At 37.5% G+C, this 27,125-nt stretch overlaps 1 protein-coding gene across 20 annotated transcripts in view; it reads left to right on the top strand.

Moving 5' to 3' along the window:
• PIAS2 (protein inhibitor of activated STAT 2) overlaps window positions 1-27,125 on the top strand; it is a 103,993-nt gene that overhangs the window by 51,216 nt on the left and 25,652 nt on the right. For all 20 annotated transcript variants that reach the window (XM_086373381.1, XM_086373380.1, XM_086373390.1 and 17 more), the window contains 4 exons: window positions 3,873-4,007; window positions 6,623-6,728; window positions 8,990-9,063; window positions 15,977-16,137. In XM_086373381.1, coding sequence (XP_086229507.1) covers window positions 3,873-4,007; window positions 6,623-6,728; window positions 8,990-9,063; window positions 15,977-16,137 — 476 coding nt within the window. The remainder of the gene's footprint in view (window positions 1-3,872; window positions 4,008-6,622; window positions 6,729-8,989; window positions 9,064-15,976; window positions 16,138-27,125) is intronic.

Raw genomic sequence — 27,125 nt, 5'->3', positions numbered from 1 at the left:
ACAGAGAGTGAACTGAATAGAAAATGGTGTTCCCTTGATAATAGCAAGGTATCCCTGGATAATAAGGGTCAAATAGTGATGAAAGCAGTTTATATGCTATTCTTACCCAGATCAAGATGATGGCTTTTATTTTTTTTATTTATTTTTTTAAGATGATGGCTTTTAAAAGATACTTTAATCCATTGATTTTCCAGCCTCTTGATAACAGGGATGACAGTAAGCAGCTCGTAGCAAGGCTTGTAGAACGATATGTGTAGTGAGGACAGACACAAGTGAAGCTGCCTCCAGGAATGTCCCCATACCGCCATCTTTGACCCAGATGCTGCCATTGTACAGACTGACCACATGATGAGAAAGTTATGTGTTTTTAAGGGCAGGAGAGAGGGGAAGAAAAAGACCCTCTTTGCCTAGAGAGTTTTGAAAGGCTGAATTATTTTTCCTTTTAGACATATTTTGAGAAATGGATGTAAACCTGTGGAGCTGTGAGGTTAGGGGGGTGTGTGGGGGTTGACGTGGGGGAATATTTCTTGTAGAGATTCCAAAAGAATGGAGAGGATGTGTGTTACAGTGCAGCTGGCAAAACTCTCCTAAGCGTTTCCTCTCATTGCAGCGGGAGACATATCAGTCCAGCGCCATTATCTTAATGCACTCTTTCTGAGTTTGTGGATTTCCTTTTCCTGATACCTCATTTTTTCCTGCATATATTAGTTACGCCGATGGTCTGCCTCACAGTAAATCTGGCGTAAGTGCAATCAGTATTTTCTTTTGTTAAAACACACACACATGCTCCAGTGTGACGAGATTCCCTTGACCTAAGATGGGATAATATTGGCATCTAAAATATAATGCTTAAGTAGGCTCAAAATTATCAAACATAAGTGAGTTTATAATTACGCTAAAATAAACCATTGGAGGTTGCATCAACTCATTGCTCTAAAAATTGATAGAGAGAATCATTGATTTTGGAGTAACCAAATGTTGATGTGGTCAAATTGTTTATGGAAAGGTTTAATACAAGCAAAGGGAAGAATGGATTTAAAAAACCTTTTTCTTTTGGTAATCCATGAATCAAATAATGGATCTAGGTAACCATGACCAATGGAAACTGAAACCACTAGGTCAAAGCTAGATGGGAACAACCATGCTGACATAAGCTGAACTGATCAACCTTCACATCACTGACAGTGGAGCAAACAGGCATTCTGCGCCTCATGACATGGCACAGTAGGAAGCACGTAGCATTCTCTATGAAGTTTTTGTCTCTGAAAATTTAAACCTGAATCTAGTCAAGCCTGTGCAACTCATTACTATCTTAAATTATGGAGTGTCACATCTTCAAACTGTGAGGAAGCAGTCTGCCTAATCCAGAAGATGAGAATATTCTTCAGATCAAGAGCCCTGGGGACCCCCACAGAACAACAGCATCAGAAACAGAGTGGGAGTTTTGGGGCAGGGGGTGAGAGAGGATGAAAAGCATTCTTTAATATAGAATAAAGGAGACTTCAGAGACAGCTGAGCACACTGTGAGGCTCTAGTTTGGATTCTGATTCAGACTGTAAAGGCACATCTTCTATGTCAAACTATGTATGCCTAAAATAATGTGTCTGGGATACTTTATATAATGGGCAAAGACTACTTACAGGTAACCTATTGAATTGGGTGATAGTTTGTTTAGACTTTTTTCTCTAGTTTTGTATACATTTGAAAGCTTCAGTAATAAAAGACATCGTCGAGACAGTTGAGAAATTGCAGTATAAACTAGATATTAGACAATTTTAAAAATCATGGTTAATATTGTTAGGTTATGATACTGTTCTTATTTCCTGAGGTCTTTTAAAGATGCATATAAAAGTATGGGTCAAGTCACATGTCTAGAAGTTGCATTCAAAAAATACTTAGGCAAAAATAAAGGTGTAAATGTGTGGAGTCCCCTTCATGGATCATAGCCTTGTCGTGGCAAAGGGGTTTGCGTAACTCAGTATAGCTGTGAGCCATAGCAGTCAGGGCCACTCAAGAGGGGCGGTTCATAGTGGAGAGTTCTGACAAAATATGATCTTTGGGAGAAGGGAATGGCAAAACACTTCAGTATTCTTACCACAAGAACAATACAAAAAGGCAAAAGATAACCACACCAGAAGATGAGTCCCCCTCCCAGGTCTAGGTGTCCAGTATGCTACTGGGAAAGGGCAGAGGACAGTTACTAACAGCTCAAGAAAGAATGAAGAAGCTGGGCCGACGCGGAAATGACACCCAGTTGTGGATGTGTTTGGTGGTGAAAGTGAAGCCCAGTGCTGTGAAGAACAGTATTGCAAAGAACCTGGAATGTTAGGTCCGTGAATCAAGGTAAATCAGACGTGGTCAAGCAGGAGATGGCAAGAGTGAACATCAGCATCTCAGGATTCAGTGAACTGAGATGGACAGGAATGAGCATGACCATTATGTCTACTACTGTGGGCAAGAATCCCTTAGAAGAAATGTAGTAGCAATGTTTCGTACAGTGATGGGCACAATAAAGGGCAGAAGTGGTCAGGACCTAATAGAGACAGAAGAGATTAAGAAAAGGTGGCAAGAATACACAGAAGAGCTATACAAAAAATGTCTTAATGACTTGGACAACCACATTGGTGTGGTCGCTCATCCAGAGCTAGGCATCCTGGAGTGTGAAGTCAAGTGGGCCTTAGGAAGCATCACTTCGAAGAAAGCTAGTGGAAGTGAGGGAATTTCAGCTGAGCTATTTCAAATGCTAAAAGATGATGCTGTTCAAGTGCTGCACTCAGTATGTCAACAAATTTGGAAAACTCAGCAGTGGTCACAAAAAAAGATCAGTTTTCATTCCAGTCCCTAAAAAGGGCAGTAACAAAGAATGCTCAGACTACTAGACGGTTGTACTCACTTTGCATGCTAGTAAAAATTATTTTCAAAATCCTTCAAGCTAGACTTCAGCAGTATGTGAACTGAGAATTTCCAGATGTACAAACTGGGTTTAGAAAAGGCAGAGGAAGTGAAGTGAAGTCACTCAGTTGTGTATGACTCTTTGCGACCCCATGGACTGTAGCCCACCAGGCTCCTCCACCCATGGGATTCTCCAGGCAAGAGTACTGGAGTGGGTTGCTATTTCCTTCTCCAGGGGATCTTCCCGACCCAGGGATCGAACCCAGGTCTCCCGCATTGTAGGCAGACGCTTTACCGTCTGAGCTACCAGGGAAGCCCTAAAGGCAGAGGAACTAGCAGTCAAACCCAATGTTCGGTGGATCATAGAGAAAGCAAGGGAATTCCAGAAAAACATCTGCTTCGTTGACTACACAAAAACCTTTGACTGTGTGGATCACAACAAACTGTGGAAAATTCTTAAAGAGATGGGAATACCAGACCACTTTCTTCTGAGAAATCTGTATGCAGGTCAAGAGAGCATTTTTATCCCTCACAAGATTTTAATAATTCCTTTGAAATTCCCCAGTTTGTACTTTTTAAAAAAAATTTTCGGAGTTCGTTTTCCCTCTTTGTCACCCCTGGTATTTGAATGAATGAAAGTTCCTAAAATGAATCAGTATAAAGAGATTCAACTTTATTGTTTAAAAGAAAGGAAAAAAAAAACCATAGCCAGTATGGTAAGATCTCAGCACCTTTGATTTTACTGGAACATGGAATTTTTGTTACATTTTTCTGGATTTGTAAAATATTTTATAACATTTTTAAAAGGTTATTTTCCTCTTCTGGGTTTCCTCACCTTAGGGTGAGGACTGTGTGATTTCCAGGATAAAATAAAAGAATTTAGTGTGACTGAAATTAGGCAAGATACTGTACTTGTCTTGGAGAAAACGTTTGCACCTCTGCTCAGAATTTTAAATCGCTTTTCTTTTCTGTGGTTACAGGGCTATGCACCACCACCTAAAAATGGAATTGAGCAGAAGCGCCCTGGACGCCCTTTGAATATCACGTCTTTAGTTAGGTTATCCTCAGCTGTGCCAAACCAGATTTCCATTTCTTGGGCATCAGAAATTGGAAAGGTAAAGATTCTTTTCTCTAGGGAACACGAAAGTGATTCCTCTAGGTGGTATTGATTCGCTTTGCTTTTTCTTAGGCTACTAGTTCCAACTAGTTCCATCTCGTTCACTTTTCTGTTTATAACCCCCAAAAGCCATATTTTTCAATTCGGGCTAGAGATGTGAGATTCTTAAAAGTTAAAACTAAGGTTTCTTCAGTATCATCTCTGTGTCTCCTTCCAAAGGAGATAAGTGCTCTAACAGTATCTCTTAAAGTTAGTGGTTAATCACAGTTGTGTTTATGTGTGTTTTAAGTGGTATTTTTAAAAAGTGGGAATTTGGGCTACTGTTACATATTTATGAAGAGGGACAAAGAAAACTTTATTAGGCTTTTGGGGAAATGGTTAAATGTACTCCTGTTGTGATTAGACATAATTTACTCCAGCCTTTATATGAACAGCTGATACTTAAATAATGTGAATATCTCATAATATTTACTTAGATTTATATTTACTAGAAAACATTTACTTAGATTGGTATTAATTCCTCCATACTTTTAGATTGATGAACTTGGTTTTCTGCAGATTCTTAAGTATTAAAAAGCTTTTCGTCAATTATGAAATACTGGTTAATACAACAAGGATTTCCATTTTAGAACTGCTTATTTATATAACTGAAGTAATAGAAATGGAAGAGATTGCAATTAATTTCTGATCATCAGCTTTAATGTTGCTGTTTCATAGAAATAAATGATAGTATTCCTTCTTATGGATGGAGAAGTTGAATCATGTTTGTAGCCAGAATTAATTTGGTTTTATCACCAAGGTAATTGCCAAGCTGGACATAATGAATATTTTTGTATTAATCTTTGGACTGTACAACTGTGATTACCAGGACCTCTAATGATTGTTCTCTTGAGCTCTCATTTCTGAATTTTTACTATAACTTGTTTATCATAAGACACTGATCCCTAATATTTTTTATTTGCATGAACTTAAATGTACAGTGATGTAGCACTGGATAAAGATTCAGGAAATCTTGGCTTAGTCTCAGGTTGGCAAATTGTTTGATTTTGGCAAAATTGCTTAATTCTCTGGGGCCTGCTTATTATAAACAATAAGTAAAATCTTAAGAATGGGTGTTATATACAAATATCAGAGACCTTGTTAACTGAGCAAGTACTAATGCTTTAAAGTTTAGTGAGATAATAAAGTTTTTTGAGAGAAATTTGAGCAGAAAAGCAGTATATCTTTTTGAAATGATTATGACCTTATAGATTTTGTTTTTGAGTAAATGATTGCAGATACTGAACGCTTAGCAGTTTTTTTTGTTTTTTTTTTTTTTAAACCCTTATAATGGCTGCCCTGGTAGCTCAGCTGGTAAAGAATCTACATTTCAATTCTGGAGACCTCGACTTGATTCTTGGGTTGGGAAGATCCTCTGGAGAAGGGATAAACTACCCACTCCAGTATTCTTGGGCTTCTCTGGTGGCTCAGATGGTAAAGAATCTGCCTGCAATGTGGGAGGCCTGGGTTTGATCCCTTGGTTGGGAAGATCCCCTGGAGGAGGGAAAGGCTACCCACTCTAGTATTTTGACTTGGATATTTCCATGGACAGAGGAGCCTGGCAGGCTACAGTCTGTGGGGTCACAAAAAGTCAGACATGACTGAGCGACTTTCACTTAATGGAAATAATATTCTTTTCTTGCAGTTGTAATCAGTAAATTTGTATACTCTTTTGGATATTCAGATATTTGAAAGGACTGTAGCAGGATATTAAAAATGATATTTAAAGTATCTGATTTGGCAACTATTAAAAGTATTTTGTTTATTGTAGAATCAATTGAATGAATACATGTAGTGAATTGGTAAGGTGGGTTTTAAGTATTTAAGTAAAATTATATATCATCTCTTCATTGCTTTATAGATAGCTCATGAAAGTTCCTTTGTGCCAAGTCTAAGAGGGTATGGAATTGGATGCTATTATTTTCTGACCTTGTATTTTTTGTTTTTATTATTTCTTCATGTGTCTTATATACTACAGTAGTTGCCTCTTCCCAGTAAAATGTCTGTTTGCAAATAGCAATTGTCAAATTTTTTCTCCAAAAAAAAGCTGATTTGGGGTTCATGTGAATGATTTGCCTAAGGTTATGTAGCAGGTGTCTGCCAAAATTAGAACTGTGGAACTCTGGATTAGAAGTATTAATTTAGACCACAGGTGTTTGAACTTTGTTTCTGTAGTGGAACTCATTTTTCATGAATGTATTTTCCCTATTACATAAAAAACAGAAAATTCTAGTTAGCAGTGTTCATAGGAGGGTGTATTCTCATTTATACCATGATGGCTCCTGAGGTACCAGTTTTGCTAAGTTGGAAACACGGTTTGAAAACCACTGATCTAAGCATTTTATTTTTCACGTAGATGTTTTACAGTGGTGAGTGATTGAGAAATACCTTTCATAGGGTGACGCATTCATCTTCCCTGAAGTAACTGAGTTGATTTTCTTCCCTTCCCAGTCACTGACTTTGCTGTATAAGTTATTTTGCATGTTATTTTTAGAAACCAGAGTTTCTTAGACAAGTGTTTTATATAAATAACTATTATCTCTCATCTTTAATACAGATTATCTTTCTTTGTAGAATTACTCCATGTCTGTATATCTTGTACGACAACTCACATCAGCCATGTTATTACAGAGATTAAAAATGAAAGGTATTAGAAACCCTGATCATTCCAGAGCACTAAGTAAGTATTGTTTGTAAGACTGAGCATATGAGATGGTTTTAAATGGAAGTTTTAAAAGCTTCACATATACATCAATACAGAAACAATTTGGGAATAATTACTAAAAACCAAAAATGAATTACAAGTTAAAAATACTCTTGACCACAGCTTTCTTATCCATTCATCTGCTGATGGACATCTAGGTTGCTTCCATGTCCTGGCTATTATGAACAGTGCTGCAATGAACATTGGGGTACACGTGTCTCTTTCCCTTCTGGTTTCCTCAGTGTGTATGCCCAGCAGTGGGATACACATTGTGGTACATATGTAAAAAAAGCTGTGGTACATATACACAATGGAGTATTACTCAGCCATTAAAAAGAATACATTTGAATCAGTTCTAATGAGGTGGATGAAACTGGAGCCTATTATACAGAGTGAAGTAAGCCAGAAGGAAAAACACCAATACAGTATACTAACGCATATATATGGAATTTAGAAAGATGGTAATGATAACCCTGTATACGAGACAGCAAAAGAGACACTGATGTATAGAACAGGCTTATGGACTCTGTGGGAGAGGGAGAGGGTGGGAAGATTTGGGAGAATGGCATTGAAACATGTGAAATGTCATGTATGAAACGAGATGCCAGTCCAGGTTCAATGCACGATGCTGGATGCTTGGGGCTGGTGCACTGGGACGACCCAGAGGGATGGTATGGGGAGGGAGGAGGGTTAAAAAGAAGAAAAAACAACAAAAAAAAATGAAAACATATTAATATTTGATTTCTCATTGATAAAAAAAGACATCATGTCTAATTTTAATCAGGACTTCTGTTCTATTTTGAAGTTTAAAAAGTTTGTATTTTAGGAATATATAGCAATGGGATGTGAGACTGTGTATTCGTATGTGTACATGATTGCTAGGAGTGATTATTGTTAAAATATATATAAATATGAAGAATTATGAACCTGAATTAAAGAATCCTCTGATAACAGCAAATATTAAAAAAAATAAAAATAAAAAAATAAAAATAAAAATACTCTTGAAGAATGGAGCTGTATAAATTGAAAAACCCTTCTCTTAGAAACTGCTCCCAAGAGGATGAAGTTTGACTCTCAATTGATATTGATATTTTGCCTTTTCATAAGAAGTTAATTTTGGTAAATGTCTGGTTGTTGGCAGTTTTGATGCCTGCGTTGGGAATAGGAATGCAGGTCTTTAAGTCCTCCAGTGTGTAGTGTGCTATACACTTAAAAAACTTCTAACTTAAAAGGTCTTTTTGCAAAAGAAATGTTGATATCCATCAGAAATAATATTTATCTTCTGAGATGTTTTATTTTGTACTTTGATACTTTCATGCTGTATAATAATAAATAGAGGAAAAAATGTGTAACTCAAGCTGTAGATAATTCAGTAACTGATGTTAATTGAACAAGACGTTTTTTTTCTGGGAAAGAGAATATTTTTACCCCCATTACCTCCCATATCACTGAATGAACCAGAAAGGAGAGAGAATCTGTGGGTTGGACAGGGAGCCAAGCAGGGCTGTTGAAATGGTACTTTGTTTCTTACACGCAAGCCATTTCTCATCACACACAGCACAGTGTTGATCTTCCTGTCTAGAGCTGAAAGCCACGGGAATTCTTCCACAATTCTTCCCTGACGAAGGTTCCACTCTTCCAGTTGCAGTCTGGTTCTCCCTGTCATGGTGTTGAGAATTAGGCATCTGAAGGCAGTTTATGTATTTATTAGTTTCTGTCAACAGTAACTTGTATGTATTATGTGGTGAAGAAGATGGCACATAATCCTACATCCATAGTAGTTTTCAGTAGTCAAAGTATAAAAATATTTTACCTTTTTTATTAAGTATAAGAACAATTATTGGAAATTACATGTAATCCCTAATTAAAAGTCATGCATGTGTTTTAGAAAAGTATTGAAGCTCAGAGTTCAGCTGCCTTCCCTAATTGTATTGTTCTTAAGCCTGAAACAGCTCTCTGTTTTAAAAACTCTTCCTTACCCACAATTTTACTTTTAAAAATAAATCTTAAAAATTTGATTAAGCATGTCATTTAGAGTTTGTAATTCTTTAACCTAATACTGGAAGTATGGCTGTATTTTCAATACATTAATACTTAACATTTTATTTTGTTTTTGTAGTTTCTTGATCTATTTGAAGTGTTTGGGAAATTTTAAATAAGATGGCATATATTTCTATAATTCTGTTCATAAGTCACAATTTTTTAAACATTGTGTTTATTGTTGATTTTCCCTCAAGTTAAAGAAAAACTTACTGCGGATCCTGACAGTGAGATTGCTACCACTAGCCTTCGGGTGTCCTTGATGTGCCCTGTAAGTAAAGCAGCGAAACATTCTGAGGCATTTTGCTTTTTTATAAGTTACTAATTTTCCTATAAGTAAGTATGGGAATGAATGATACAGTATAAAATTTTGAACTTTTTTCATTTTCCCATTCAGGAATCTTCATAGATAAGCATTATAATATCAAAGAATGCAAGGGTTCTCAGGCAGTGACTAAACAGAAAGAGATGTAAAAGGATATTATAACGAAGATTTAGGTTCACAGTAATCTGTCGCTGCTAATTATAGATAATCCACAGCTAATACTGAACATAGAGAGTTGGCTCCTTTCATCAGCATATAAACTGTATTGAAAAATAGCAACAAAATTATTAGGACCTAATGCTAATTAATCGGAGAAGTCAATGGCAGCCCACTCCAGTGTTCTTGCCTGGAGAATCCCAGAGACGGTGGAGCCTGGTGGGCTGCCGCCTATGGGGTTGCACAGAGTTAGACACGACTGAAGCAACTTAGCAGCAGCAGCAGCAGTGCTAATTGATGGGAGAAATCAGGAATAGTGGATGAAGGCTTCTTGATTAAAATCACTGCTTTTGGGAACGACAAGTCCTGGGAATAGGAATTTATGATATGGTTCGGTGGGGGAGGGTTGGGTTTGGTGACCAGCTACCATTGTGTATAGTTTTTTAAATGGAAAGAGAATTGTGTCAGAGAAAGGGATACTTTGTTGAGCCCCTATTACATGCTCTTAGACTGTCTTAGCTAGCAAGCCTGTATGGAGTTGTTCCCATTTTGCCGATGAGGAGCCTGAGACTGAAAGAGGTTGCTAACCCAGGTCACACACTTAGGTTATAGTAGAAGAAGAATAGAGAGTTTGGTCTTCTGACCATATTCTAGTTTTCTTAACAAGGTACCATATTGCCACATGGGGCCAAAAATACAAATATCCTGATTATAAATCTACTTCTCTGTTATTCTGGAAAGCAGTATTTGCAGGTATCTTTGTTTCTAAAGCTTTATGTATTATCATTTACTTGAACTTACCTTTACTGAAAAGGGATAGAATTACATGAAATTGGGATTGCTTCCAAATTGGGAACCTGTGGTTATGAGCAGGGTGAAGGTCAGCAGGAGGACTTTAATGAGGTGGCAGCAGAGGCCCTCAAGGGCATGTGTTTAGACCCGGGGTCTTCCCTGGTCACTGGGCATCAGTTCATTTGAGTGTCCTCACAGTACCTTTTTCTCCTGCTCATGTTAAAATTGATACTAAATTGAAACACGTGAAATTTCCATTTTGTTAGTCAGAAACAGTTTGGATATTAGACATTTCTTAGTGGTTTAACCCTAGTGTATTTGGCAGATACTCATTGCTGGCTATATTTTAAACACAGCCACTGTTTGGGAATGGAACTTGTGTTACATTTATGTTTTATTATGTCAAACTGTTGTCAGGAAGAAAGCACTTCTCTTTACAACTAAGAAGTTGTACAGTTACATAGTGCCGTATCCTGTAAGGTTTTTTTGAACCTTTTGTTGGTGTGTGTTTTTCCTCTTTTCTTCAAACACTATGCTATTCTACATGACAACAACTAAAGCAACCAAACTGTTGAATTCTTGGGCATTCAAAACAGTGGAAGTGGCATATTGAAGTGGTTGGAATTTCTCCTATATAAGAATAGGTTCCTTTCAGATGTGTCAGTTTTAAGAAAACTGACAGTTTTAAGAAAATTAACAGTTTTCTTATTTGAAGAAATAACAAGATCCTGTTTAAAGTTCATTAATGTTTTCTTTCTCTGCTTACAAGTGAAAACAGATCTCTTTTGAGACTGCCTTTTGAGCTTTTCCTCAGTATTCATTCTACCTGATTTTTTTCATAACATTTTCTAAGAAAACTGAATGGTACTCTTCAGACTGCCTTAGTGCTAACATACTTTGCGTTGATAGCTGTAGGATGTGGTGTATGTTATTAGAAAATCAAGCATAGGTGTTTTGAGCAAACTTAGCAGATAGATGATGGAACTTAGATTATGAAAGTAGTTTTGAAGGCAGAGACACTATAGCAGAACGGAAATAAGACAGGAACTAGGATGGTGATGGGAACTGGAGAGGAGAAAAAGGATTATAGGCAGTTGGGAGGATAAGCCTAAAAAACCCTGGGTTTATGAGGCAAAAATTAGAGAAAATGATAGCTTAAGGAGGTGGGAGAAATGTTCTGTTTTCATGGTATGTGAAATGTTTTGTTGTATAAAGTGATTTAGAGTAGACATGCATGTGGATAGTGAGAGTGCAGTCCACGACCTCTGTCCTTGGGACCCAAGGGAGGTATGTTTTCAGCACTGGTTGTTGAAGAGGATCTGATTGAGTGTGTATAATTAACTTTTTGAACACAGGATCTGAATTTTACACAGAATTGAGATTGGGATGAAAACTGACCTTTTCCAGTCCTGTGGCCACTGCTGAGTTTTTCAAATATGCTGACATGTTGAGTGCAGCACTTTAACAGCATAATCTTCTAAGCATTTTAAATAGCTCAGCTGGAATTCCCTCACCTCCACTAGCTTAGTTCATAGTAATGCTTCCTAAGGCCCACTTGACTTCACACTGCAGGATATCTGGCTCTAGGTGAGTGACCACACCATTGTGGTTATTCCTGTCACTAAGACCTTTTTTGTACAGTTCTTCTGTGTATTCTTGCCACCTCCTCTTAATCTCTTCTGCCTCTGTTAGGTCCTTACCCTTTCTGTCCTTTATTGTGCCCATCCTTGCATGAAGTGTTCTCTTGATCTCTCTAATTTTCTTGAAGAGATCTCTAGTCTTTCCCATTCTGTTGTTTTCCTCTACTTCTTTGCATTGTTCACTGAAGAAAGTCTTATCTCTCCTTGCTGTTCTCTGGAACTCTGTGTTCAGTTTGGTGTACATTGTTCCCTTTCTCCCTTGCCTTTGGCTTCTCTTCTTTCCTCTGCTATTTGAAAAGCCTCCTTGTATAACTACTTTGCCTTCTTGGATTTCTTTTTCTTGGGGATGGTTTTGGTCACCACCATCTGTACAGAGTTATGAACCTCTGTCCATACTTCTTCAGGCACTCTGTCTACCAGATCTAATCCCTTGAATCTATTCGTCACGTCCACTGTCTAATCATAATTAATTATTATTTGGGTCATATCTGAATGGCCTAGTGGCTTTCCCTACTTTCTTCAATTTAAACTTGAATTTTGCAGTAAGGAACTCATGATCAGAGCCACAGTCAGATCAGGTCTTGTTTTTGCTGACTGTATAGAGCTTCTCCATCTTCAGCTGCAAAGAATATAATCAATCTGATTTTGATATTGACTATCTGGTGATGTCCATGTGTAGAGTCTCTGTGTTGTTGAAAAGGGTGTTTGCTATGACCAGTGCGTTTGCTTGGCAGAATTCTGTTTTAGCTTTTGCCCTGCTTCATTTTGTATTCCAAGGCCAAACTTGCATATTACTCCAGTTATCTCTTGACTTCCTACTTTTTCAGTTCAATCCTCTATGATGAATAGGTCATCTTTTTTTGGATCACTGCCTTGTTGGGGCGACGGGTCTTCTGTAACTCAATGAAGCTATGAGCCATGCTGTGTAGGGCCACCCAGGACGGTTGGGTCATAGTAGAGAGTTGTGACAAAACGTGATTCACTGGAGGAGGGAAGGACAAACCACTCCAGTATACTAGCTGTGAGAACCCATGAACTGTATAAAAGGGCAAAAAGTTAGGACACTGAAAGATGAGCCCCTGCTCCTGCCAAGGTCAGAAGGTCTCCAGGATGCTACTGCGGAAGAGCAGAGGACAGCTATTAACAGCGCCAGAAAGAAGGAAACTGCTGAGCCAGAGCAGAAACCACACTCAGTTGCGGGTGTGTCTGGTGACGAATGTAAAATCCAGTGCTATAAGGAACAGTTTTGCACAGAAACCTGGAATGTTAGGTCCATGAATCAAGGTAAATTGGATGTGGTCAACCAAGAGATGGCAAGAGTAAATATCGACATCTTAGGAATCAGTGAACTAAAATGAATGGGAATGAGTGATTTTAATTCAGATGACCATTATATCCACTACTATTGGCAAGAGTCCTTCAGAAGAAATGGAGTAGCCCTTGTAGTCAGCAAAAGAGTCCGAAATGTACTTCTTTGAAGGTGCAACCTTAAAAACAACAGAACAATCTTGGTTCATTTCCAAGGCACACCGTTTAGTATCACAGTAATCCAAGTCTATGCCCCAAACACCAGTGCTGAACAAGCTGAAGTTGATCAGTTCTATGAAGACCTAGAACTAACACCAGTACTCTTTTAAACGAATGATATAATGAAGGGATGCCTCTTAGGAATGCAAGTGTAAGTTGTTATTAGAAAATCTATTGAAATATTCAAATCTATAACAGTAATTGAAAAAGAAAAAAAATCCTCCAGTTACCCCATTAGGTGCTGAGTAGGTCAGCATCCTTTCCTCACAGAACAAAACCTCTTAGCAAAATAGGAAAACGTAGATAATTAAAACTAAAAATTACCACCATGTATGATATAAAACTAGGAATGTCTTCATGAAAGTGAAGAACATTTGAATTTGTGTTATAGCTCTGCCAGCTGTATCTTAGTGAGTGTATTGTTTTCAGTATCTTGTAACCTCAACATCGTCATTTCAAAAATAGAAATAGAGGTACTAGTCTTTTGGAGTCATGCAATTATTACGAGAATTAGATGAAATTTATGTAAAAGTCTGTAACATGCTGTAAGGTTCTACATTACGTAAGAGGTTATTTGTTATTAAAGGAAGGGGAAATAAAGCATATATCATAGAAAATTGCCTCACATTCTTTTCTCAGCTTTTTCCATCTTAAATATTCCCTAACATGATACAGAAAAACCTTAATGAACTTATTGGGCAGCCCAGTAGTTAAATTGTTCTATCCATTTGCATGAATCACTATACTTCTAAAATCTCTTAGAATCCTAGTTAGACACTTAAGAGATAGTATGGACTCTTGAGCTAGATCATCTGGGTTCAAATATTGACTCTTGATTTTGTAATGTTAGTCAAGTTAACTTAGTTTCTTTGTGCCTGTTTCCTCATGTATAAAGTGAGGATGATAATATAGATCAACTGGGTAGTGTAGTTGTTAGGTTAAAAGGTAGTGTCACTAAGATAAAGGTAGAGGGTGTTCATTGTGCTACTTGGCATATAGGACTGCTATAATGATGAGTTGGCTAAATTATTTTCTTTTTATATTATAAAATAACCCAATGTTCATTTTAGAGGAAAGAAACTACAGGTAAACCAAAAAGAAAAAAGGAGAATATCCTAAAGATCCTCCCCCTCCCCCTCAGGGAGGATTAACGGTGTTATAATTTTCTGTGATTTCTTCTAGACTTCATAGTACATATGAAGAAGTCCTTTCCTTTTCCTTTTCTTTGTCTTTGCCATTTATCCAGTCTCTCTGCATTCCTTCTACCATCTGGTTGACAAATACTGATCATCCGTTGCATCCTTGGTACTATGTTGTAACACTTAGGTTACAGTAGTGAACAGTGACATAGACCTTTTCCTTGTGGGGCTTAGCATATAGTCGAGAAATAGATTTTCTATCAGAATGAGAGAACTGATTAGAAACTGAGAATTTTTTTGTAAAGGAAATATACAGGGAAGTTTGAAAGGCTTTACAGCAAAACTTGGTCTGATCTAATCTGGATGTTATGTCTGTCTTGATGTTCGTATTCCTCTACCAATTGGCCATTTAAGTTTAATAGTAAAAGACTGGTTAATGATAACAATGCATTGTAAAACCTTCAGAAGGAAAGGAGAATGTTTTTGTGGACCATATGCTCTGTGTGTGGCAGTTTAAGTTATTAGTTTTTAAAATCAGTACTTTTTAATGAAAACAACTTGACCAAAAATCTGTCACATAATTTGAGACCCATTTAAAAAAATTTAATGAGGAAAAAAAAAAAGAACTAGGTTTTATCAGTATACTGACACTTCAACATATGTGATTATAGGAAAGTAAAAAGCTTTCTTTCTTAAGTGAAAAATACATTTGCAGTTCATATCACGTATATGAGGCTGATTAATATAGGTAACCAAAGATTAATAACCAAGTAGAAAATCAAGAACGTTTTGAATAAGTAGTTCTTAGAAACCCAAATGACCCTTAGAAGCTATAAAAAGCTCAGCTTCACTTAGAAGTGTATTACAAAACTATAATGGGGTGTTTTTCACCTGTCAGATTGGCAGAGGTTAAAGGATTCAAGAACTGCTATATTGATAAGGTTGAGGGGAGCCAAGCACATTAATACATGTGTATGTGTAAATCAATAGGTAATTTCTGTGAAAGTTAGTTTGTTATTGGGACAAAAATCACAGATACGCTTGGACTCAAAATTTTTCCTGCTAGGAATTTATCCCGTAGCTGTCTATTGCAGCATCATCTGTAGTGATAAAGGATTAGAAAAAGTTTAAATATAAGTAAAGAATTGTGTGAATTGCATGCCACCATTTCTGTGAAAATATTTTTTAAAAGACACACTTGATTATGCATAGACCATCTGTGAAAGGACATGCGAGAGATAGATAGCAGTGGTTCCCTTTAAGTAGGGGAAGAGATGAAAAAGAAACATGTTTTCATGTTTTAAAAAATTTATTTATTTTTAATTGAAGTATAAAGCTTTAAATGTTTTCATTTTATATGTATCTTTTTCTACCTGTGATTTTATAAGTTTTACTTTCTTTCAGAAAGTGAAATGGTCTTTTAAAAATTACAGCTCAAGCAGTGAATACAAATAAAGTATATTGTAGTCTTGATGGAAATAAATTCTGGTTTGAATTTCTTTTTGACTTTGTTAGTCTTGTATGACTTCTTCAGATTTTTATGACTTTTGAGGCTTTGTTCTCCTTTCTGAAATGACTTTCCACGTTGTCTTCCCTGTCGTCCAGTTAGGGAAAATGAGGCTGACAATCCCATGCCGTGCGGTGACTTGTACACACCTACAGTGTTTTGATGCTGCCCTTTATCTGCAAATGAATGAGAAGAAACCCACCTGGATTTGTCCTGTGTGTGACAAAAAAGCTGCCTATGAAAGTCTAATTTTAGATGGGTAAGTATATCCCAACATAATAATTATACTCAATCTTATTTTTAAACTGTAGTTAGTGGCCCTTCTGTCTTTACAATATTATGGTGTTGGGGGCAAGAGGGTGAGTAGTTTCCTTTTCATTTTGCTTTCCATGGTCATATTTCATTACCTATAGGAAGGAGGGTAAAATCCACTTAGTGATATCATTTTGCTTATCTAGGACTAGAAGAGCAATGAAGTCTCTGCAAAAACATACTAATTAAGTGGTAGGGTAAATAGAGTTGTGTTATGCAGCTGGTAAGTTTAAAATGGGAATTCACTTCTAGGTTTTTCTGACTCTGGAGCCCAAACTCTTAAGCAGTATTGCTCATTTTGTATATGTTGAAATTAAGGAAAAATAATACAACCTAATTGTTGGTAAGTAATGTATATATACACTATCATTTTCATTCAGTATAGAGTGAAAAATAACCTTGATCTTTAAAGATAATTCTGCAGCACGATTTTTTAAGTTTGAAAAGAGTATTATTGTAAAGAGGAATGAAACAGTAAAGAGTGATGGGACTTTTTCTCTCTGTAAACTTTTACTTTTTAACTTGCTTTGAAATAATTTCAAACTTAACAAGAATTTGTTAACAGTAGCGTGTAATGTGTCAGTTGTTAACAGTCTGCCATATTGTTTTATCACAATCCCTCTTAATTTGTATGTGTTTTTGTGCGTGTATATCTGTGTATAGAGAGAAAAAGATGATTGTCACTATTCTCAGAAACTTTTTGAATCATTTGAGATAAGTTACGTATTTCATGCCCTTTTGCCCATTCATATTTTAGGGTGTGCTTCCTGAATACTTGACATTGTGTTGTGGGTATACTGCTTATCATTAGTGTGTTTTAGAGAGTTCCAGAGATTTTATTTGAACAAACACTAGTTTTTTTGTCAGAAACTTCAAGATGTCATTTTCCCTCCTTTCATTCATGCAGTTCTTTATTCTGTTATGCATTCCTTCATGAATTCTTTCAACATAATACATATTAAATACTAGCCATGTGTCAGGTCTAAAATGGAGACAATAAAGAATTGTGTAGTAAATGTTAAGTGCTGTGAAAGTAAAGAATGAAACTATGTGAAGAGAACTGGGGGTGGGGAAGAAACTGATGATAGGGAGTATGTGATCACATTACTACCCACTACCTGATTGTTGGTCGGTAGTCTCACCAACACTTAATGAATATATCTCTTCATAGGCTTAGGACACTGCTTCCATCATTTGAAACATTTTTATATACAAGTGTCATTTCTGTGCTGTTATTTGTGCTGTTGATCAAAGTATTGATCACTGTAAAACTTTTAATTATTGGATTTTTGTTATGCATTAGTACCTCTTTGGCCATATGAATCAGAATTTTCTTGACCATCATTGGAGTTGGCCATATTCACCTGAATGAAAGTATTCTTAAATTACACAAATCTTGTTTTGATTTTGATTGAAATTTTGTTTTTCATATAATTGGGGAAATACATATTTAAAGTTTTACATCTTCTAAGGAAGGTAGTGTTTTTCCTCATTCATTTTTATCAGTTTTATTGTGGTAGAAGAACTATCCCTGTTTAAAGTGTACAATTTGATACATTTTGACCCAATATATACCTGAAATATCATTAAAATATGATAAATATATCTATCACATCTGAAGTTTTCTCAATTCTTGTGGGACTCCATGGCCTGTAGCTCACCAGGCTTCTCTCTCCATGGATTTCTAGGGAAAATTATTGGAATGAGTTGCCATTTCCTTCTCAGGAGATCTTCTGTACCCATGGATCAAACCTGTGGCTCCTGTATTTGCAGGTGGATTCTTTAGCACTGAGCCACCTGGGAAGCAAGGTGGCTGGAGAAGAAAATGGCAACCCACTCCAGTATTCTTGCCTGGAGAACCCCATGGACAGTATGAAAAGGCTGAAAGATAGGATGCTGGAAGATGAGCCCCCTCCGGGTCAGAAGATGTCCAGTATGCTACTGGGGAAGAGTGGAGGGCAGTTACTAATAGCTCCAGTGAGAATGAAGCAGCTGGGCCAAAGCAGAAATAACACTCAGCTGCAGATGTGTCTGGTGGTAAAAGCAAAGTCCGATGCTATAAAGAACAATATTGCATAGGAACCTGGAATGTTAGTTCCATGAATCAAGGTAAATTGTATATGGCCCAGGAGAAGATGGTAAGATTGAACATTGACATTTGAGGAATCTGAATTTTCAGATGACTATTGTATCTACTACTGTGGGCAGGAATCTGTAGAAGAAGTGGAGTAGCCCTCATGGTCAACAAAAGAATCTGAAATGCAATATTTGGGGTACAGTCTCAAAAAGGACTGAATGATCTCGGTTCGTTTCCAAGGCATATCCTTCATCATCACAGTAATCCAAGTCTGTGCACTAAATACTTAACACCAAAGAAACTGAAGTTGACTAGTTCTATGAAGACCTGTATACAAACTTTTTTAGAACTAATAGTAAAAAAAGATATGCTTTTCATTGTAAGGAATTGGAATGCAGAAATAGAAAGTCAAAAGATATCTGAACTAGCAGGCAGCTTTGGCCTTGGAGTACAAAATGAAGTATGTCCGTGGAATTCTCCAGGCAAGAAATTCTGGAACGGGTAGCCATTCCCTTCTCCAGGGGATCTACCTGACCCAGGGATCAAACCCAGGTCTTCCTGCATTATGGGCAGATTCTTTACCACTTGAGCCACCAGGGAAGCCCCTAATGAAGCAGGACAAAGGCCAACAAAGTTTTGTTAACAGAACACACTGGTCATGGCAGACACCCTTTTCCAACAACCCAAGAGATGACACTACACATGGACATCACCAGATGGTCAATACCAAAATCATATTGATTGTTCTTTGCAGCCAAAGATGAAGAAGCTCAATACAGTCAGCAAAAACAAGACCTGAAGTGGACTGGCTCAGATTATGAGCTCTTCATTGAAAAATTCAGGCTTAAATTGAAGTTGGGAAAACCACTAGGCCATTCAGTTATGACCTAAATCAAATCCCTTATGATTATACAGTAGATGTGACAAATAGATTTGAGAGATTAGGTCTGGTAGACAGAGTGCCTGAAGAACTATGGATGGAAGTTCATAACACTGTACAGGAGGCAGTGACCAAAACCATCCCCAAGAGAAATAAATGAAAGAAGGCAAAGTGGTTGTCCAAGGAGGCTTTACAAATAACCTAAGGAAAGAAGAGAAGTTAAAGGCAAGGGAGAAAGGGAAAGATAGACCCAGCTGACCACAGAGTTCCAGAGAATAGCAAGGAGAGATCAGAAGGCCTTCTTAAATGAACAATGCAAAAAAATAGAGGAAAACAACAGAATGGGAAAGACTAGAGATCTCTTCAAGAAAATTGGAGAGATCAAGAGAACATTTCATGCAAGGATGGGCACGAGAAAGGACAGAAAGGGTAAGCACCTGACAGGCAGAAAAGATTAAGAGGAGGTGGCAGGAATATACAGAAGAAATGTATATGCAAAAAAGGTCCTAATGACCCAGATAACCATGATGGTGCAGTCACTCACCTAGAGCTGGACATCTTGGAGTATACAATCAAGTGGGCCTTAAGAAACATTACTATGAAGAAAGCTACTGGAGGTGAGGGAAATCCAATTGAGCTTTTCAAAATGCTAAAAGATGATGCTAGTAAAGTGCTGCACCATTATGTCAGCAAACTTGGAAAACTCATCAATGGCCACGGGATTGAAAGTTTAATTTTCATTCCAATCCCAAAAATGAGCAATGCTGAAGAATGTTCATACTACTATACAGTTGCTCTCATTTCACATGCTAGCAAGGTTATGCTCAAAATCCTTCAATGTAGGCTTTAGCTGTACTTGAACTGAGAACTCCCAGATGTACAAGCTGGGTTTTGAAGAGGCAGAGGAACTAGAGATCAAAATGCCAACATTTGTTGGATTATGGAGAAAGCAAACATGTTTAGTTCTTGATAAACACCCACTTCTTCATTGACTATGCTAAAGCCTTTGTGTGGATCACAAAAAAACTATGGAAGTACCAGACTGCCTTACCTGTCTGCTGAGAAACCTGTGTGTGGGTCAAGAAGCAACAGTTACAACAACATACTGGTTCAAAATTGGGAAAGGAGTACAACAAGACTATATGTTGTTACCTGTTTTATTTAACTTATATGCATAGTGCATCATGTGAAATGCCAGACTGGATGAATCACAAGCTGGAATCAGGACTGCTGGGAGAAATATCAGTAACCTCAGATATGCAGATGATAGCACTCTAATAGTAAGTGAACAGTAACTAAAGAGCCTCTTGATGAAGGTGAAAGAGAAGAGGGAAAAAGCTGGTTTGAAACTTAGCATTCAAAAAACTAAGATTGTGGTATCTGGTCTCATCACTTCATGGCAAATAGAAGTGGGAAGAGTGGAAGCAGTGGCAAATATTATTTTCTTGAGCTCCAAAATCACTCTGGATGTTGACTGTAACCATGAAATTAAAAGAGGCTTGTTCCTTGGAAGGAAAACTGTGACAAACCTAGCCAGCATATTATTAATAAAAAGCAGAGACATCACTTTGCTGACAAAGGTCTGTACAATCAAAGGTGTGGTTTTTCCAGTAGCTACCTACAGATGTGAAAGTTGGACCATAATGTAGGCTGAGCACCGAAGAATTGATGCTTTTGAGTTGTGTTGGAGAAGACTCTTGAGAGTCCTTTGTACTGCAAGGAGAACAATCCAATCAATCTTGAAGGAAATCAACACTGAATATTCATTGAAAGGACTGTTACTGAGGCTTTAGTATTCACTGTTGAAGCTCGGGCTTCAATTCTTTGGTCACCTGATGCAAAGCACCAACTCATTGGAAAAGACCCTGATGCTGGGAAAGATTGAAGGGGAAAGGAATGGTGGGGGGCAGAAAATGAGATGGTTAGATAGCATCACCAACTCAGTCATGAATTTGAGCAAACTCCGGGAAATAGTTGAGGACAGAAGAGCCTATTGTGCTACATACAGTCCTTGTGGTCACAAAGAGTCAGACTCAACTTAGCAACTGAACAATAACAACAGTTTTCTCATGTATCTTTCTAATCTCTTCCTTTCACTATTTCCTCAAATACTAATATGCTTCCTGTTTCTATAGATTGTTTTGGATTTTCTAGAGTTGTGCATGAATGGCATCATAGAGTGCATTCCTTTGTCTGACTTATTTTTATTCAGTGCCGTTGAAGTCTGTCCACATTGCTGTAGGTACCAATAGTTCGTTTTTTTTGCTGAGTAGCATCCATTGAACAGATAGCCCACAGTTTTATCAGTTCACTTGTTGATGGGTTGTTTCTGGCTTGGAGTCTTGCAAATAAATCTGCTAACAACATTCATGTCCAAGTCTTTGTTCTGATGTTTTAATTTTTCTTGGGTAAGTACTCAGAGTGGAATCCCTGGTCACATGCTAGGCATATGCTTAATTTTTCAGTAAATTACCAAACTGTTTTCCAATGTGATGTATTATTTTGTATTCCCAATAGCAGTGTATAAGAGTTGTAGTTACTCCACAGTCTGATCAACATTTGGTATTGTTAGTTTTTTAAACTTTAGACAATCTACTGATATATGGTAGTACTCCATTGTGGATTTAATTTAATGCAAATAAGGGATTTGCATTTCCCTCATTTCTATACTGAACATCTTTTTGTGTGTCGATTTGCCATCTCTGTGTTATCTTTGGTAAAGTGACTGCTCAAATTTTCACTCACTTTTCAGTTGGGTTTTTTGTTTTCATATTACTGAGTTTTGATAATTCTGTACATATAGTGGATGTACAACCTGTTATCAGATAATATAATTTTACAATGTTTTATGCCATATCCTCCTTTTAGTCTCTTAACAATGTCTTTCAAAGAGCAATAGTTCTTGGATTAAGGCCAGTTTATCAGGGTTTTCTTTTATGTCCTATGCCTTTGATATCATACTAAGATATTTTGCCCTAACCCAGGGTCACAAAGATTTTCTCCTTGCTTCCTTTAGAAGTTTTCATTGCATTTTACACTTAGATGTCTTGTCTGTTTCAAGTTAATTTTTGTATATGGTGTGAGATAAAAATCAAGGTTTTAGCTTCATTTTTCTTTCTGGCATATGGTCATGCAGTTGTTCTGCCACACTTGTTGAAGAGATTGGCTTTTACTCACTGCATCGTCTTTGCATTATTTTTTCAAAAATCAGTTTACCATATGTGTGTGGGTTCATCTTTGAATTTTATTTTGTTGATTTGTATATGTTTATGTCAATATTGCACAGTCTTGAAATCAGAGTAATAGACTTCTAATTTCTTTCTTTCTTAAAATTCTTTTGGCAATTATAGATCTTTTGCATTTCATTGCACATTTTAGAGTGAGCTTGTCAATTAGGGAAAAAACCTGTTTTTTTTTACTTGTATAATGTTGACTCTGTAGATCAATTAAGGGTGACTTCACAATATTGAGTATTTTAATCTATGAACATGGTATATATCTGTTGATTAATTCAGTTCAGTTGCTCAGTCATGTCCAACTCTTTGCGACCCCATGAACAGCGGCACGCCAGGCCTCCATGTCTATTACCAACTCCCGGAGTCCACCCAAACCCATGTCCATTGAGTCGGTGATGCCATCCAACCATCTCACCCTCTGTCGTCCCTTTCTTCAGATGAGTCATCTCTTCACATCAGGTGGCCAAAGTATTGGAGTTATAGCTTCAACATCAGTCCTTCCAGTGAACACCCAGGACTGATATTCTTTAGGATGGATTGGTTGAAACTCCTTGCAGTCCAAGGGACTCTTAAGAGTCTTCTCCAACACGACAGATCAAAAGCATCAATTCTTTGGCACTCAGTTTCTTTGTAGTCCAACTCTCACATCCATACATGACCACTGGAAAAACTATAGTCTTTACTAGATGGACCTTTGTTGGCAAAGTAATGTCTCTGCTTTTTAATGTGCTGTCTAGGTTGGTCATAACTTTCCTTCCAAGGAGTAAATGTCTTTTAATTTCATGGCTGCAGTCACCATCTGCAGTGATTTTGGACCCCCCCAAAATAAAGTCTGACACTGTTTCCCCATCTATTTGTCATGAAGTGATGGGACCGGATGCCATGATCTTAGTTTCTGAATGTTGAGCTTTGCTACTGCTGCTCCTGCTAAGTCGCTTCAGTCTTTTACAACTGTGCAACCCCACAGACAGCAGCCCACCAGGCTCCCCCGTCCCTGGGATTCTCCAGGCAAGAACACTGGAGTGGGTTGCCATTTCCTTCTCCAATGCATTTAAGCCAACTTTTTCACTCTCCTCTTTCACTTTCATCAAGAGGCTCTTTAGTTCTTCATTTTCTGCCATAAGGGTGGTGTCATCTGCATATCTGAGATTATTAATATTTCTCCTGGCAATCCAGCTTGTCCTTCCTCCAGTCCAGTGTTTCTCATGATGTACTCTGCATATAAGTTAAATAAGCAGGGTGACGATATACAGCCTTGATGTACTTCTTTTTCTATTTGGAACCAGTCTGTTGTTCCATGTCCACTTCTAACTGTTGCTTCCTGACCTGCATACAGATTTCTCAAGAGGCAGGTCAGGTGATCTGGTATTCCCATCTCTTTCAGAATTTTCCACAGTAATGTGATCCACACAGTCAAAGGCTTTGGCATAGTCAATAAAGCAGATATAGATGTTTTTCTGGAACTCTCTTGCTTTTTCGATGATCCAATGGCTTTTGGCAATTTGATCTCTGGTACTTCTGCCTTTTCTAAAACTGGTTCATGTATTGCTGAAGCCTGGCTTGGAGAATTTTGAGCATTACGTTACTAGTGTGTGAGATGAGTGCAATTGTGTGGTAGTTTGAGCATTCTTCGGCATTGCCTTTCTTTGGGATTGGAATGAAAACTGACCTTTTCCAGTCCTGTGGCCACTGCTGAGTTTTCCAAATTTGCTGGCATATTGAGTGCAGCACTTTCACAGCATCATCTTTCAGGACTTGAAATAGCTCAACTGGAATTCCATCACCTCCACTAGCTTTGTTCATAGTGATGCTTTCTAAGGCCCACTTGACTTCACATTCCAGGATGTCTGGCTCTAGGTCAGTGGTCACACCATCGTGATTATCTGGGTCGTGAAGATCTTTTATTATAGTTCTTCTGTGTATTCTTGCCACCTCTTCTTAATATCTTCTGCATCTGTCAAGTCCCTACCATTTCTGCACATATTGAGCCCATCTTTGCATGACATGTCCCCTTGGTATCTCGAATTTTCTTGAAGAGATCTCTGTTCTTTCCCATTCTGTTGTTTTCCTCTATTTCTTTGCATTGATCACTGAGGAAGGCTTTCTTATCTCTCCTTGCTATTCTTTGGAATTCTGCATTCAAATGGGTATATCTGTCCTTTTCTCTTTTGCTTTTTACTTCCCTTCTTTTCACAGCTATTTGTAAAGCCTCTTCAGACAGCCATTTTGCTTTTTTGCATTTCTTTTCCATGGGGATGGTCTTGATCCCTGTCTCCTATACAGTGTCACAAACCTCCATCCATAGTTCATCAGGCACTCTGTCAGATCTAGTCTCTTAAATCTATTTCTCACTTTTACTGTATAGTCATAAGGGATTTGATTTAGGTCATACCTGAATGGTCTAGTGGTTTTCTCCACTTTCTTCAATTTCAGTCTGAATTTGGCAATAAGGTGTTCATGATCTGAGCCACAGTCAGCTCCCGGTCTTGTTTTTGCTGACTGTATAGAGCTTCTCCATCTTTGGCTGCAAAGAATATAATCAATCTGATTTCGGTGTCAACCATCTGATGATGTCCACGTGTAGAGTCTTCTCTTGTGTTGTTAGAAGAGGGTGTTTGCTATGACCAGTGTGCTCTCTTGGCAGAACTCTATTAGCCTTTGCCCTGCTTCATTCCATATTCCAAGGCCAAATTTGCCTGTTACTTCAGGTGTTTCTTGACTTTCTACTTCTGCATTCCAGTCCCATATAATGAAAAGGACATCTTTTTTGGGCGTTAGTTCTAGAAGGTCTTGTAGGTCTTCATAGAACTGTTCAACTTCAGCTTCTTCAGAGTTATTGGTCAGGGCATAGACTTGGATTACTGTGATTTTCCTTGGAAACGAACAGAGCTCATTCTGTCGTTTTTGAGATTGCATCCAAGTACTGCATTTCGGACCCTTTTGTTGACCATGATGGCTACTCCATTTCTTCTAAGGGATTCCTGCCCGCTGTAGTAGATACAATGCTCATCTGAGTTAAATTCACCCATTCCAGTCTATCTTAGTTCGCTCATTCCTAGAATGTCCATGTTCACTCTTGCCATCTCCTGTTTGACCACTTCCAATTTGCCTTGATTCATGGACCTAACATTCCAGGTTCCTATGCAATATTGCTCTTTACAGCATCGGACCTTGCTTCTATCACCAGTCCCATCCACAGCTGGGTGTTGTTTTTGCTTTGGCGCCATCCCTTCGTTCTTTCTGGAGTTATTTCTCCACTGATCTCCAGTAGCATTTTGGGCACCTACCAACCTGGGGAATTTATCTTTCAGCATCCTATCTTTTTGCCTTTTCATACTGTTCATTAATTAGGTCTCAGTAATACTTGGTAGTTGATTGGTCTTGTGTGCCTTATGTCAGATTTATCCCCTTATTTCATGTTTGATGTGGTATTAGTTTTTATATTAATTTCTGCTTGTTATATGGAAATTTAGTTGATTTTTGTCTATCTTGAAACTCTGCTCAATGCATTTTGTAGTTCTAGTTGCATTACGGAGAACATAGAATGTTCTGTATAGAAAAGTTAATAATTTGTGAATAAAGGCAGTTTTTACTTCTTCCTTTTTAATTTAGATGCCTTTTATATTTTTGTCTTGCTGTCTTAAACTGACTACTCTGTTTACATGATGATTTGCATTGATTGATTTTCAAATATTAAACTAACCTTTCATTCTAACCCCACTTGGTCATGATTTGCTATGTTTTATATTTATTGTTGGGTTTGTTTTGCTAAGTTCGTGAGAGAGAGTGGTCTGTTTTCCTGTATTGTCTGTTTTTACTATCAGAGTAATGCTGGCCTTATGGGATTTCCCAGGCGGTGCAGTGTTAAAGAACCCTCCTGCCAGTGCAGGGGACACAAGAGATGTGGGTTCGATCCCTGGGTGGGAAAGGTGCCCTGGAGGAGGAAATGGCAACCCAGTCCAGTATTCTTGCCTGGGAAATCCCATGGACAGAGGAGCCTGGTGGGCCCCAGTTCATGGGATTGCAGAGTCAGACTCGATTGGGCAACTGAGCACCCACACAATGCTGGCATTATAGGTGAGCTGGAAAGTCATACTGTGTCTCCTCAGATATTTGGTAGAATTTCATACTGAAGACATTTGGGCCTAGAATTGTCTTTGTGGTAAATTTTTTTACAAATTCAGTTTCTTTAACAGACACAGGTTCCTTGGGTTATCTTTTGCTTTTTGAGTAAGTCTAAGTCTGACTAGAAGTTTGTCGGTTTTTATTGATCTTAAAGTACCTGCATTTGGTTTCTTTGTTTTTTCTCTATTTTATTTTTTCCCTATTTTGTTTATGTTCTTTGTTATTTTCCTTCTCTGGTTTATTGTCACTTTAATTTACTTTTTTCTAGTTCTGTTTAGTTAGAAGGTGAGGTTCTTGATTTGCATCCTTTTTTAATGGAAAATTGTACGGCTTTAACTGCCTTCTACAGACTTTAGTATATTTTCATTTCCATTCAGTACAAAATACTTCCTGAGTGTTTTAATATTATCTTTGTGTCCTGAATTGTTCTGTGTAATTTCCAAATATTTTTCTGAAGTTGTTTTCCAATTTCATTTTGATCCTGTAACATAATTTATATGCTGAGTTATTTTAAATTTATTAAGACTTCGATGTCTCTATTTCTGCCTCCTTTCCCCATCCCTGTGATCCTTTTTTCTTGATAATCATATATGTTATATTTTGGACAGTAATTTTTG

This window comes from Bos grunniens, chromosome 24 (genome assembly GCF_055505025.1).
Source record: "Bos grunniens cultivar Pamir isolate PY7600 chromosome 24, Bosgru_T2T1.0, whole genome shotgun sequence".
In the NCBI taxonomy this organism is placed as follows: domain Eukaryota; kingdom Metazoa; phylum Chordata; class Mammalia; order Artiodactyla; family Bovidae; genus Bos; species Bos grunniens.
The sequence above is the reverse complement of the archived record's forward strand: the minus strand, read 5'-3'. Positions and strand labels throughout refer to the sequence as shown.